General features: G+C 44.6%; 5 protein-coding genes across 7 annotated transcripts; 3 read left to right on the top strand and 2 right to left on the bottom strand.

Moving 5' to 3' along the window:
* The first annotated feature begins 139 nt into the window (after nt 1-139).
* Nucleotides 140-5,412, top strand: LOC120904480 (ADP-ribosylation factor-like protein 6). 2 transcript variants are annotated; one of them, XM_040314487.1, is made up of 3 exons: nt 140-1,249; nt 4,782-4,928; nt 5,010-5,412. In XM_040314487.1, exons 1-3 carry the CDS (start codon nt 1,072-1,074, stop codon nt 5,279-5,281), a joined length of 597 nt encoding a protein of 198 aa, XP_040170421.1. In that variant the 5' UTR covers nt 140-1,071; the 3' UTR covers nt 5,282-5,412. The 2 variants fall into 2 exon arrangements, with proteins under 2 accessions (XP_040170421.1, XP_040170422.1); XM_040314488.1 differs by having other exon boundaries at nt 163-1,249; nt 4,800-4,928.
* LOC120904479 (peroxiredoxin-6-like) lies at nt 3,244-4,467 on the bottom strand. Its single transcript, XM_040314485.1, has 5 exons — nt 4,297-4,467; nt 4,065-4,221; nt 3,772-3,989; nt 3,617-3,692; nt 3,244-3,510 (listed from the first exon to the last, which is right to left on the bottom strand). Exons 1-5 carry the CDS (start codon nt 4,377-4,379, stop codon nt 3,379-3,381), a joined length of 666 nt encoding a protein of 221 aa, XP_040170419.1. The 5' UTR covers nt 4,380-4,467; the 3' UTR covers nt 3,244-3,378.
* A 494-nt stretch (nt 5,413-5,906) lies between the features above and the next one.
* Nucleotides 5,907-6,583, top strand: LOC120904203 (small integral membrane protein 20-like). The gene is made up of 3 exons (XM_040314025.1): nt 5,907-6,158; nt 6,227-6,283; nt 6,367-6,583. The coding sequence occupies exons 1-3, from the start codon at nt 6,038-6,040 to the stop codon at nt 6,417-6,419; spliced, it is 231 nt and encodes a 76-aa protein (XP_040169959.1). The 5' UTR covers nt 5,907-6,037; the 3' UTR covers nt 6,420-6,583.
* A 174-nt stretch (nt 6,584-6,757) lies between these two features.
* LOC120904204 (cytochrome c oxidase copper chaperone) lies at nt 6,758-7,475 on the bottom strand. Of its 2 annotated transcripts, none has more exons than XM_040314026.1 (2): nt 7,327-7,475; nt 6,758-7,248 (listed from the first exon to the last, which is right to left on the bottom strand). In XM_040314026.1, exon 2 carries the CDS (start codon nt 7,199-7,201, stop codon nt 6,977-6,979), a length of 225 nt encoding a protein of 74 aa, XP_040169960.1. In that variant the 5' UTR covers nt 7,202-7,248; nt 7,327-7,475; the 3' UTR covers nt 6,758-6,976. The 2 variants fall into 2 exon arrangements, with proteins under 2 accessions (XP_040169960.1, XP_040169961.1); XM_040314027.1 differs by having other exon boundaries at nt 7,344-7,472.
* A 1,118-nt stretch (nt 7,476-8,593) lies between these two features.
* LOC120904200 (trifunctional enzyme subunit beta, mitochondrial) lies at nt 8,594-11,831 on the top strand. The gene is made up of 5 exons (XM_040314022.1): nt 8,594-8,821; nt 9,584-9,749; nt 9,830-10,727; nt 10,811-10,984; nt 11,065-11,831. The coding sequence occupies exons 1-5, from the start codon at nt 8,755-8,757 to the stop codon at nt 11,176-11,178; spliced, it is 1,419 nt and encodes a 472-aa protein (XP_040169956.1). The 5' UTR covers nt 8,594-8,754; the 3' UTR covers nt 11,179-11,831.
* Nucleotides 11,832-13,509: the final 1,678 nt, after the last annotated feature.

The following is a 13,509-nucleotide window of genomic DNA, read 5'->3' on the forward strand; positions in this document are numbered from 1 at the left end:
ACTTTATCTTTATTTTGTTTTAATACCAAAATTGACCTAAACTTACAAAACACAAAACAAAACAACCGCGTGTTCAACCCCCTTATGCATTGTAATGCAGTGTCAGCCACCCCAAAAATCAATGTCATTGCGATGTACACGCGCGCAACATAGTGCACACGGGCGTTGATTTTGGGCACCCCTCTCTCTCTCTCTACAAAGCGTGACTCCAGACGGCCCCCTAGCAACGGTTGCCAAAACAATTCTACTGCGATGGAACGTATGCATTTTCCCCATTTTCCCTCACAAGCACCTGACATCGAGCCAGTTCGGTGTTGCTTCGCACGTGAGAGGAGCGCGTTTTTCCTTGTTTTCCTTGGCACACAAAGACCTTAGTTTACACCGGACGGTTAAGTTTTTAGCAAATAGTGAATGTGTTGATTTATATTTGACCGATTTTTATTTGTAATGAAACTAACAAAAAGGTGCTCTGTGCGAGTAATGTAGCCTCCAAATCAGTGCAGCGTGTTATGCAACGTGCTCGCCCAGTAGTGCCTTCACCGGAAGTACAGCCCGTCCAACATGGACAGCGGTGGCGAAGCTGAAGTGTGGTGAAATTTTCATGGCAACTTCAACACCGTGCCACTGAAGTACTAGAAAGTGGCCATAAAACAGGGTGTGTCCACCACCGCGCAGTCCCTCAAACCCCTAATTCCCACCAAACGGTAGAAGTGGCCGCACACAGCCAGCATAAAACACAATGTTGACCTTTCACCAAAGCGCACGACGACGAGCGTGACGGGCGAACACGAGCACGCTTGACGTAAAACCGCAACCAGTAACTTGGTATATCCTTGGCGGTCTGGATACTCCACGGTACCTCCCAACCGCCCCAAGAAGCAGGAGCAGCAGAGGCGGAGAGTTTATGTGTGATCAATATCTCCTGTACCTCGTCCTTAGTCCTCTTGCTCTCACGGACAAAAGAGTTTGGATGTGATACTGGTGAAATCCTAAAACGCGGACCAGAAGTGTGTGTGCTGTTGCTTGAACACTACCGTTGTGGTTGGGTGGCAAATCGGTGCCGTCGCCACCATGGGGCTGTTCGATAAGCTGGCCAACATGCTGAAGATGAAAAAGGAGCAGATCAACATACTGGTGGTGGGATTGAACAACAGCGGCAAGTCGACGATAGTGAACCATTTCAAAAATCCGAACGAACGAACGTCGATCGTGGTACCGACGGTGGGATTCAGTGTGGAGCGTTTTGAAAGTGAGTACCAATTGCTTACACTAAACTGTAGTTCATTTCTTATCATCAGTCCTGCCATTCATGTTCGAAACAATTGCGCCCCTGTTAAGCGGGAGCACGATAAGATGAGCACTAAAAGAAAGTTCCAAGTCACCAAGGACGTATCGATTTTACCCGACTAATTTAAGCATGACACCGGAGCGTAATCAAAGCAAGCGCAAGTGTGACCGTACCTCGCCTACTATTAGGCTTGGTTAAAGTGGAAAATTGCTGAACTATGGCGTCCAATTAAATGATGGACCGAGTGGAAGATGATGAAGCGAATTGTGCAAGTTTCTTATTCGTCGACAAATTAATGTACACGGAACTCTGTTTTCAGACAGCATACAAGCAAGCAACACCTTTTAAATTTACCTTTAAGGCGATAATGTTTACTAATCATATTGATTTTCTTAATCAACTAGATTATCTGTGAATCCAAATCTATGAATCAAGAGCTATCTAAGACGAGGACAACGATCATTTGGAGCACTGACAAAAAATAAATAAAAATTGAATTTATTATTTTGAAAGCCCTTCTGCAGTTTTAAAAAATATTCTCTATCTATTCTATTATCTATTATCTAGTAAATAAGGGAGCCATCACGATCGCATGCACACTAAGTTGTCCGCAGTTCAGAATACAACACAATTCCAACATGAATGTGAAATCTGATAGGAATCCAATAAAAGAATGACCCTTTCAATTAGGGATGTGCAGACTGAGCAAGAGTGAACGATTTGAAGGCTGCAAGTGAATGTGCATGGATGTTTATGTCAGTTCGTAGATTTTGTAGGAATCTCTTCGCTATTATCGGATTTTATTAACCAGCTACAGGAGAGTAAAATGCCAAAAACATAAGTTATTATTCGACGCAGCCAAGGAGTAAGTTGAATCCCAAAATGAAGTCTTCAATTGGCCCAGAAAGTGAGTGAGTTAAATTCGTAAACAGTGAGTCACTGGGTAGTTCAGAGAATGAATTGGTATATTCCTGTAGGTGGGAATTTTTAGTCGGCATAGAGAGATTCATATCTCTATTGCCACTCTTCTACTCTGATTCAATTATCTAAAAAGAGTAAGAGATCATAATCTCGAATATGAAACATCATTGATAACTGTATAATCTTGAAGCTATGACTGATCTTGAAGTGTCCTATTTCTTTGTTTATTTTTTGCTAAAATATTTAAAATTTATTTCGTCATACTATTGCACAAATCTCTCAAAACACTCCAAGAAATACAAATCAAGCTAAGAACACACATGAAGCTGATCAATATTTCAACAACGATCAGAATGGAATGCGCCATAAAGCAAAGATTGCATAAACAAAACTTCGCACGTGACGCGGAACTACTGGCATGTCTGTCCCCTATTCGAAATTATCAATTTAAATCCACCATTACCTTATCTAGAACGTTAAGCAAACCTCCACAGCAAGGAAGGAGGCTTGGTCGGCAAACATTGCCCATGAATATTTATCACTGCACTTTTACGGCGAGCAACGGCACGGGGACAAGCTCACCCATCGCACCTCGCGTACGGAGAAGCGTACGTTGAAGGCTCAATCAATCTTGCTTGTTTTGTTTTCCGTGTGGCTTGATACTTGAGAAATTAAAACGGAACCACAGAAGCTCTTGAAATAATACCGGCTTACCTTGGCGGTGGGGTGGTGTTGTTGCTGCTGCTGGGCCGCCGCGGCTCACGTGCGGAAGTTTGTTGTTCGAAGTGTGAATGAAATATGCAACACATATGGTGTTGTGGTAGCAGCTAGACTAATGTTGTGAAATCTCTGCGAGACACAATCGAATGTTTCGAGTGCACTCACTCACCTTATCAGCTATATAGGACGCCCCCTGGGGGGGAGGTCGTTGAAAGTTATGCTCAAGCAATGAGTCAGTCTCATGCTCTACCGATAAGAAATGTTGTGCATTTACTGCACCTCAAAATTTTGGAACAAACAAAAGAAAGGCAACGTTTTGATAATGGAAGCTGATATTTATTTGGCAACAAGAAAAACAAATGTTCATTTTGTTACGCTCGAATGCATAAAACATTAAAACACACATTGCACGAGAGATATGAGACGTTGGCACAGGGCGTTCTAGAAAATTACTCGTAATCGGTCGTCGTGCGCACGTACACATTACCGGAGGGCATCGAGACGCGTTCGATTCCGTTCGGGAACAGTTTGTCCGCGTCCTCCTCGCTTACGCTGGGCAGTATCATGACCTTCGTGCCGGGCTGAATCGAAACCACCGAAACCAGAACAATGCGATTAACAACAACAACAAAGACAACAATACACAACTCATTATCGCAGTAGGCTGGCGGACTTCACTCAACTTACCGTCCAGTTAGCAGGCGTTGCAATCACCTTCAATCGGTCTGTCAGCTGTAGCGAATCGATGACGCGCAGAATTTCGCTAAAGTGAGAGATATACGCCGAGCACACGTGGTTGATTATTTTGCTAAGCAACATGTACCGCACTTAGCTACACTTACTCGACATTACGCCCCGTAGACGTTGGATAATGCATCGTCAGGCGCACCCGCTTGTCGGGGCTGATGATGAACAGGGCGCGCACCGTTTGCGCCAGCTCCACGTTGTCCTTGTCCTTCTCGTCCAGCATGCCGAACCGGACCGCCAAATCGCGGCTCGGGTCGGCTATGATCGGGTACGGGAAGTTGCCGATAATATCCGGACAGTATGACTTGATGTCCTGTGCATTGATCGAGGAGCATTAAAAAGATCATTCTTGATCACATTTGAAATTGACAAAAAAAAAAACACTCACATTAACCCAGTCCACGTGACACTTGAGATCATCCACCGAATGCGCCAGGACCTTCACATTGCGCTTTTCGAAATGCTCCTGATGTACCGCAATGCGTCCGAGCTCCGTCGTACAGACTGGCGTGAAATCGGCCGGATGCGAGAATAAAACGCACCAACTAGCCAAAGAAATAAACAACAATTGTATCACTTTGTGAGTTTTTGAAGGACAACACTTGAAGATGAACACTCACGAATCACCGATCCATTCGTAGAAATCGATCGGTCCCTTGGTGGAATCCGCCTGAAAGTTGGGAATGGTCGCTCCGATACGCATGATGGTAAAAGGCCTTGGTTGTCTGCTTTCGTGTGCTCTCGGCTTGAAACACCACACTGTACTGATTGCTCTTGCGCTCCGTATCGACTGATCTGGCGGCTACTTATGTATTGTCTTTGCGTTGACGTTGCGTACCGCAGCTGTTTGATTGTGACGCGCGTAATCAAGTTGCGCTAGGACCAGGAATCACACGGCTCAGCTCACTGTCAAGGGCATACTTCCTGAGCTACCGTTCTAATGTGGGATGCACTCAACCTTCCGGTACTTGAACCACCTGGTAGATGAGCTTAAGGGGCCCATTGTGTCCATTTTATTTGATTTATCCACCCCTTCTAGTTTAACCATAATTTCAAACTAAACTATTCTTCCCGTTTCTTTTGCCGGTCATTGTAAAAAAACTAGTTTGCCTTTTAATTCCAGATCAGGGAGTGTTCTTTACCGCGTTCGATATGTCCGGCGCCACGCGGTACCGCAGCCTGTGGGAGCATCACTTCAAATCCTGCCAGGGAATAGTGTTTGTGATCGATTCCAGCGATCGGATGCGGTTGGGTAAGTAGCAAAGAGCACTACATTCTGGTAACACATTTTAAATTTCCTTTCTTATCTATTCCCTTTTTTCCCCCGAAACAGTGGTTGTGAAGGACGAACTGGAAATACTACTACAGCACCCAGACATTGCCAACCGGCGCGTGCCCATCCTTTTCTTTGCCAACAAGATGGACTGCACCGATGCGCTGTCGAGCGTGAAGATTGCGGCCGGGCTGGGGCTGGAAAAGATCAAAGACAAACCGTGGCACATTAGCTCGAGCAATGCGCTCACCGGGGAGGGGCTGCAGGATGGCGTCCAGTGGATGGTGCATCAGATCAGAGAGTGTGTAGCGAACAGCAAGGAGCATCGGTAGAGTAATTTGGGTGTAGCGTGTGGTGATGACATTTTCGGCGCAATTACTCACTCAGCGCCATCATCATGATTGAGTTATGTGATCTCTTTTATCCTGAATAAAGTTTAAGCTTAGCTATGTTTTGAAAAGTGTGGGAGAAATAATGGAGTTTTAGAAAGGATGTGGCTTTTGGTGGGGCGTGCAACGATGGACGAATAATGATGTACAGTAAGCTTTCAAAATAAGAAATAGATTTGAAAGAAAATTATAACAAATCACGGGTTTGCAATCAATCAAAATCAAATAGAGGATTTAAATTATAAAATCGGTTACAACTTGTGTAGCCTTTCGTAGTCTTGACAGTACAGGACTCAAATAATTTCATTATTTTATTATATTGGTATTAAGGATAATTCATATTAGTCACAATTCGCCTACTGGCGATAAGTTGATCATTTGCGAGCTAATTATCGTTTTATACGATTAAAATCCAACCACGTGCTACATTGCGCTACAGTAACGGCTTTGTGTAGACTTTCTTTCGTATATTTGAATATTTTTCCAAATGTCAAAACGTTGCCAACGAGCCCTGCAATTTTGTCGTGTGGGCAAACTGTCAACGCCAGATGATTGGTGAATGTTTTGGTTTTGCATAACATCTCACAACACACACAGACACACCGGCTGGCTTGTGCAGTATTTCAGTGATTTTCCCAAATCTAATCCGAACCTTTATTGACCACCGACAAAACAATAAAACAATCCACCATTCCGGCAATGGCACCGATCGTTCTGAAGGGAAGAAACTATGCCCTGCTCGTCGGCGGCATCGTGGGCTTCATCGCACTGGCCTGCTATCCAATCATCGTGCATCCGATGCTGCATCCGGAGGAATACAGTAAACACACACCCAGCGGGATTGGGTTGAAATATCAATTACTAATTGTTTGATTTGTTTATCCGTAGAAAAAGCGCAACAGGTCAACCGAGCGGGTATCAAGCAGGAAGAAATCCAGCCAGGAAGTATGACCTCAACCGGCACATTGTCTTTGAGTGGAGTTAAAATTCTAACTCGAATACGTCTGCTTCCCTTTTCTCTTTCGCAGACATGCGAGTCTGGAGTGATCCCTTCAAACCGCGGGAAGACATTAAGCGATAAACAAAGCTCATCCAGTAGAGGAGATTTGCCGTTTCGTTTACGTACTACACCTCCCAATAACGTAAACGGTACGTTGATTCTCTTCAAGTAGTAGCTTAATACGAGGCACGGTGAATGTTTGAGTTTGTGTTTTTGTGAGGAGAATAATAAGTTTTAGATGTAAATTTTGGCTTTTTGAGTATTAGCCCACTTTGGGTTTGAAGTGTGATGTACGGTAGAAAGAAATCAAAGGTTTCTTTATTTGCTTTATGTATCAAGCAGCTCAAGAATCAAGGCAGTTGAACCGGCCCAGAACCTTTGACATCATCACGGGAAACAAAATTTGGCAACAGCGGTCGTAGTTTATTTTTAAACATTCACATTTATTAATTCACGCCATTCCTTGTCTGACTATTTAGCTCTGCTCGTCTGACCCTACGGTGGTTGCCTTATTACTGCCGGCATTGCAGTCTACTGCAATTACGCGCTACAATACATATGAAGTACTAGAATTAAGACCCGAAAAACTCATCAAACAACGCTGTATGATGTTAGTGTTTAACCGCTACGCGTTAAGATTAAATATTGAAGCCCATGTCCCGCATGCACTGTTTATGTTTCTCTATCAGCTCGGAGCACTTTTCCTCCCCGTTCTCCATTATGCACGCATCGCGGGCCCTTTTCGTCTCGGGACAGGCACAGCACGCTTTGCACTTGGGCTTTTCTTTGGTGGTCGCTGGTGTGCTGGCTGTGTCTACCGTCGAGGCGGCTACGTGCGGCATCAAACTGACCGACTGACCCATTGTAATTTGGCGGTATCGTACGACTCGGCGCTTTGGCTACGGCAGATCTGAAACACAAAAGCATGTGACATAAGCGAGCGGGTTCAGAATGCTTCGGGAATGAATGCACTGAAATCTAGACTTACATAGCAAATATATTTACCTCCTTAAAGGGAAGATAATTTATGGATAAATTACAACAACAATTTCACAATGCACGTAATGTGGGGATCTTTTTTTGATAAATTTCAAGGTAATCTTTGTGTGCGCCGATCGGTATTCGGTGTGTGTTGACACAATTGACATTCAAAAGAGCTGTAGCGAAAGGCGAATGAACGAAAGGTTGGTTCATTGGTAGATTTCCCAATTGGCAATTTGAGCCACACTGAACGAACATGAATGAGTTACTCCCGGGACGTATATGAGTTCCACAGACTACAAGAAAAACTTAAGAAATTTCATTCAGCCGTACCGGCGAACTCGTTCGACGAGAAACATTCGTCGCTCATGGGTGGACAGGGTTGTACCACTAGGTTGGACAGTACAAAATCTATTTGATTATCATATTTTTTTATCTAGAGGGCTATGAAATGAGTGAAAATGAGCGTCTCGGCGAACGTTCCCAGAAACGAACGAGTTCGACGGTACGGCTGATTATCTATTATTACTGTCAATTGTATTTTAACAAAAAAAGAATAACTGCAAGTGAGTTACCAATTTGTCTACACGTGATTTTGTCAACAGGGCTCTCATCACTTACGTCAGGCGCACTCTCTCGATGGTTCGTTGCAAGGTGGTTAAACATATCAGATGGTAGAAAAGGATCACTGGGTGGTCGCCATAGTTGAGGGTCTTTACGTCATTTTAAAACCGTTAACCGTTGGTCACACGCAAATAGCAAATAGAACAGATTTCTTTGTCTCTGCGTGCATTTTTCTATGTCTTTCGATTTTATCGAAAATATGAGATATATTATCAAAAGATTTGATGATTATTTTAGTCACGAAGTTAAAAACATGTGAGTAAATGTTCTAATCTCACTTAAATTGTCCATATGTTTTGTAGATAATGAGGAATGAATGTGAAAATAGGAAAAACAAAGGATTTCTTAATTTTTATCCTCAGACAGGTTGAAAACATAAGGAATTATACAATAAATTCACGAAATCCATTCTTCAATGTATGTTTAAATATTAAATAAGAACTCGCAAAGCCCACAATATATTTTAAAAGTATATTTAATCGAAGAAAAGCGTTAGATAAATTATATGAACAAATTTAAAAAATATAGACAAAGTTTGAATCTTGGGGACCTTACGTCAAGTGACAAAGTGTCAAAATGCTCTAGATTCCACCACCTGATCTTTTTAATCCACCTTGACCCGCACGGACAAGCCATCAACTACCACTAGCCCACCGACTTCATTATTCGGGTGTCGCTCCAACAGGAACAAAGTGTGTGCGTGTGTGTTGCGTGCGAGTGTGCCTACGTTCGCTACGGTTTTTTTTCTTTCCTTTTGCGTGTACAGTAATTAGGTGAAACCAAGTTGTATTTTCCGTTCCCCGCTGTTACCATGGCTTACAATCTAGTGAACGTCGCCAAATCTACCTCCTCCCTGACGGGAACGCTCGCCAAAACCGGTAAGTGGTAGCCATCGACCGCGGACGGATGATCAAAATCTGACCGCATCATCGCGCAACAATGGACTTTGACTTTCGGCCATTGGAACGGAATGTTACCGAGCGAATAGCTCCAGAGAAGAGGGGTTTTAACATATTTCACAAGCCATCGTTTAAAGATCGATGTCGCCCGCCTGCTTGGATAACAGGACTGTCTCAACGGGAATGTATGCTAGTCCACCCCGTACTTTTGATCTCTCGCACAAAGTAGAAAGTTCAAAGTCCAACGCATCAACACGGCGTTGAGCAACCAACACCACCACACACACCGGGCACGTCATCGGATGGAGCACACACGGAGCGAGAGACAACGGGGGGGTTTTGTTTTGAAATCATCGCCGCCTACCTACCCCGTGCTCTACCCAAAAACGGCTGGTGCTGGCTGTTACATGACCGAGCGCGCTCCTCTTTATCAGCAACCCGGACATCGGTCAATCCTGTCGGCGATATTTTGCTTCCCTTTGGGCATGTTTATCTCCTTTCTTAATCGCACGAGTCCATCACGGTTTTTTTCTTCTTCTTTTTTTTGTGTCTGTACTTAGACACACCAACGTGATCAGAGATTTAGTTTACCTAGAAATTATACCCCTGACCTTATCAATACCCACCCACTAAGGGGAGGGAGAAATGTGCAACACCGCCGGCGCTTTTTGTGCTGACTTGGGAAACGTGCACGTCCCACCAGCTCTAAACATGTTTGTTTTCTGACTCTTTTTTTTGCAGCCCTTCGTAGCATCAGCACCAGCAACACTGTGTACGAGCCGCGCCGTTTGCCGGACAAGACGGGCAAGAATGTAGTGCTGGTCGATGGGGTCCGTACGCCCTTCCTGACGTCCGGCTCGGACTACTCGAAGCTGATGCCGCACGAGCTAGCCCGTCATTCGCTGCTGTAAGAAAATCGCTTTCCCCCTCGATTGTAAAAGAACGTTGTAATTATAAACGATTGCTGCTTTTCCCCATCTTCCACAGGAGCCTGCTGCGCAAAACGAAGGTAGACAAGGAGGTGATCGACTACATCGTGTACGGCACGGTCATTCAGGAGGTGAAAACGTCCAACATTGCCCGCGAAGCGGCCCTCAGCGCCGGGTTTAGCAACAAAACGCCGGCCCACACCGTCACGATGGCCTGCATCAGCTCGAACCAGGCCATCACGACCGGTATGGGGCTGATCGCGACCGGCACGTACGACGCGATCGTAGCCGGCGGTGTCGAGTTCATGTCGGACGTCCCGATCCGCCACAGCCGCAAAATGCGGTCGCTGATGCTGCGCGCCAACAAGGCGAAAACGTTGGGCCAGCGGCTCCAGCTGCTGTCCACGATTCGGCCGGACTTTTTCGCCCCCGAGCTGCCGGCGGTGGCCGAATTCTCGTCCGGCGAAACGATGGGCCACTCGGCGGATCGGCTCGCGGCGGCCTTCAATGCGTCGCGCCAGGAGCAGGACGATTACGCGCTCCGGTCGCACACGCTCGCGAAGGAAGCGCAGGACAAGGGCTACTTCACCGATCTGGTCCCGTTCAAGGTGTCCGGGGTGGACAAAACGATCGAGAAGGACAACGGGATCCGCGTGTCGACGAAGGAGTCGCTCGCGAAGCTGAAGCCGGCGTTCGTGAAACCGTACGGCACGGTGACCGCTGCCAATGCGTCCTTCCTGACCGACGGTGCGTCCGCCTGTCTGGTGATGACGGAGGAGAAGGCCAAGGCGCTCGGTTTGCGCCCGAAGGCGTACCTGCGCGACTTCCTGTACGTGTCGCAGGACCCGATCGATCAGCTGCTGCTCGGACCGGCGTACGGCATCCCGAAGCTGCTGAAGAAAGCGGGTCTCACACTGAAGGACATCGATACGTGGGAAATTCATGAAGCATTTGCTGTACGTGTGGAGTTTTGTTTAATGCGCACAAATCGAAGCGCAATTGTATTTACTTATTTTCTGTTTTCTTCGTTCAACTACAGGGACAAATCATTGCCAACCTGAAAGCGCTCGATTCCGACTACTTCTGCAAGAACTATCTGGGACTGAACGAAAAGTTCGGTGCGCCTGATATGTCCAAGTGGAACAACTGGGGCGGATCGCTCTCCATCGGACATCCGTTCGCCGCCACCGGCGTTCGTTTGTGCATGCATACGGTGAGTTTGCTTAGGCGTAATGGTTGAAAATTAATTTTTTAAGAAATTTATTTTTTATTAAATATTTACATGTTTTGTAGGCAAACCGTCTGGTGCGCGAAAACGGACAGCTCGGTATGATTGCTGCCTGTGCCGCCGGTGGACAGGGTGTAGCTATGCTGCTCGAACGACACCCCGATGCCAACGCGGAGTAAACCGAGGGTAGATAGCGACAGAGAACATTTATCCCCGAACACACGATCCCACCCTCCCACCAACAAAGTGTCCCCCTACTCCCCCCAAAGTGGATTAGTTAACACAGGAGAGATATTCTACTTCGACGCTCATACCATGGAGCGATAACACTGATCCCCGTTATATTATTATTATTTGTTTTGTTTGTTTTGTATCCTGCTTTTTTTATTATTTCTCTACATTAAGACGATCCTAGATCTTAAGAAATTAAACGCTAGGGAAGGAGAACATAATGCTTTCTTTCGTTACGCACTAAGAGATATAGAAGTTATGTTTCCCTTGAAATGCTCGAAAATGAGTTAACAACGTGAATCGCGATGGTGCCGCAATCCTTTTTCTCCTTCTCGGGCGACCCCAGTTGGCCCGACTGGAGAAAGAGGATTGTACCAATTCATCAAAGCTTTCCTTTTCGTTTAGTGTACGATTTAGTTCTGGTGCAAACCGGTTCAAGCGGTTGCACCATGGTTAGGGGGTAAACGATCATATTCGCCTAATTTCTCTTCCATGTTTGAATTGTGCAAGTGGTGTTTCTTGTAAGCTTTAATATATAGAACAATCATCATTTACTATGTATAGCGAAGGTCCAAATACACGAATTTTTGATACACGATAATTATGCAGCTCGGTTAAGCACTTTTTTGTTGCAATGTGTGATGAGAGATGACAGAGAGAGAAAACATAACTGCAGTGAATATGAAAGAATCCCAGAGCCAAATTGCAAAGTCTGAAGTGAAGTGTAACATTCAGACCATCACGAATTATTTCCTTCTCTTGTTTGCTTCACCTGCTACCAAATTTGTGTTATTTTCAACAGGCACAGGTTTTATGAACTTCTTGCTAAATAATCTTACTAAACTTGGCAATTTTACAGGGTTTTCCTAGGGTTCTCATAGTTGTGGGACTCTTCCTTGACTCTTTCTGATGGGAAGTGAACTTCATTGGTTGGAAATTGCACTCTATGGCAACCTTTATGGGCAGGCTCCTTGGAAATTCCTATTAGATGTGTCCAGCAAGGGTGCCATAGAGCCCAATTCCCATTACATTAAGTTCATTTCACGTTTGAAAGAGTCAATAAAGTGTCCCAAAGCTATGAGAACTCTTGGGAAAGCCTGTAAGAGGTTGGGGCTTTAATTTTTCTTAACTTGTTTAAACATTTACCCTTGAAGTGACTTATGGCACATGTAATTTGAATAAAAACTCTAATTTAGGGAAGAATGATGCGATAAACCCTAGCTTCGATCTATAATTTAACGATTCAGGTTTAGTTGCAGGATTTAAATGACGAATGGTTTGAGAAAAGATACCCTTTTCTTTGCGACTCGGCTCTAATAATGCTCTCATATGAGCAAATATTCAAGTCCGACCAGTTTTTGTACAGCGGTACGGAGCCTGCGTATGCGTAAATGGTGTGTGTTGCGCATTGATTGGCGCTTTTTCAACCTCTACCGTACCGCGTACCGACTGCGGAAGTGATTCTGCTCACTATCTGCCTCTCTATTCGATGGAAGTGCGGAAATTGCTGTTGCAGCTCGTTCCAATTCATCACTCTGGGATGAGTCGTCGCAAGGCGTTTGATGATAATTTCTTGCCACCTCTTACGGACGCTGCAGCCCAGCCGCCAACTGACACTTGCTTATCGCACACAATTCATTCGTTTGTAGTCATGTGGAATTCAAAGGATGGGTTACAAAGACCGTTACAGTCACCAGTAGGGACTATGCTTGGGTACGATCGGTCGAAGAATTGTTGCAGAAATATTTTCCCAACTTCAAACACGAACCAACCGTTAGGTTTCAAAATGTTATATGCACACAAGCTTCAGAAAAGACCAATAGCACTATCCAAACTTTTTCAAAAGGAAGTAGAAAAAACACTTCTACAGCTTCACGAATTATGACAGTGTGATTGGACTTTTAACACACTATCGCTTGTATTCTCCAGATAAGAAGCATTACATTGGGGATTTCCAGCTTAATTATCTCGAATCCATGTAAAATTGATAACAAAATAAGCACATTTGAATTGGTTTGTTATTGGAACCATTTTTAAAATTAATATTTATAAATAAACTGCAATCCCATGTTCTCCAAGCTTCTTCGATCATTTTTCCTAATTTGCGCTCATTGGTTAATTAAGATCATTTGCTGAAAAAAACTTCCAATTTGTTTCAAATTATTCTTTAACCTGTGTACACCAATTCAGCCGTTATTTATCCATAAAGTTGCCTAACTGAGACCTAAGCGATACATTAAGTTTGATGAATTCGTCGTCATGCACATAAAATAATGATA

The sequence above is a fragment of the Anopheles arabiensis genome, chromosome 3, assembly GCF_016920715.1.
Source record: "Anopheles arabiensis isolate DONGOLA chromosome 3, AaraD3, whole genome shotgun sequence".
Lineage (NCBI taxonomy): Eukaryota > Metazoa > Arthropoda > Insecta > Diptera > Culicidae > Anopheles > Anopheles arabiensis.

Bases quoted from the DNA above. Each gene is read 5' to 3' on its own strand.
- LOC120904480 (XM_040314487.1), top strand. From the start codon at position 1,072: ATGGGGCTGTTCGATAAGCTGGCCAACATGCTGAAGATGAAAAAGGAG. The intron at 1,250-4,781 runs GTGAGTACCAAT...TAAAAAAACTAG, and splicing joins CAGTGTGGAGCGTTTTGAAA to TTTGCCTTTTAATTCCAGAT. The intron at 4,929-5,009 runs GTAAGTAGCAAA...CCCCCGAAACAG, and splicing joins CAGCGATCGGATGCGGTTGG to TGGTTGTGAAGGACGAACTG.
- LOC120904479 (XM_040314485.1), bottom strand. From the start codon at position 4,379: ATGCGTATCGGAGCGACCATTCCCAACTTTCAGGCGGATTCCACCAAG. The intron at 4,222-4,296 runs GTGAGTGTTCAT...TTCTTTGGCTAG, and splicing joins TACGAATGGATCGGTGATTC to TTGGTGCGTTTTATTCTCGC. The intron at 3,990-4,064 runs GTGAGTGTTTTT...ATCAATGCACAG, and splicing joins GTCACGTGGACTGGGTTAAT to GACATCAAGTCATACTGTCC.
- LOC120904203 (XM_040314025.1), top strand. From the start codon at position 6,038: ATGGCACCGATCGTTCTGAAGGGAAGAAACTATGCCCTGCTCGTCGGC. The intron at 6,159-6,226 runs GTAAACACACAC...GTTTATCCGTAG, and splicing joins GCTGCATCCGGAGGAATACA to AAAAAGCGCAACAGGTCAAC. The intron at 6,284-6,366 runs GTATGACCTCAA...TCTCTTTCGCAG, and splicing joins GGAAGAAATCCAGCCAGGAA to ACATGCGAGTCTGGAGTGAT.
- LOC120904204 (XM_040314026.1), bottom strand. From the start codon at position 7,201: ATGGGTCAGTCGGTCAGTTTGATGCCGCACGTAGCCGCCTCGACGGTA.
- LOC120904200 (XM_040314022.1), top strand. From the start codon at position 8,755: ATGGCTTACAATCTAGTGAACGTCGCCAAATCTACCTCCTCCCTGACG. The intron at 8,822-9,583 runs GTAAGTGGTAGC...TTTTTTTTGCAG, and splicing joins GGGAACGCTCGCCAAAACCG to CCCTTCGTAGCATCAGCACC. The intron at 10,985-11,064 runs GTGAGTTTGCTT...CATGTTTTGTAG, and splicing joins TTCGTTTGTGCATGCATACG to GCAAACCGTCTGGTGCGCGA.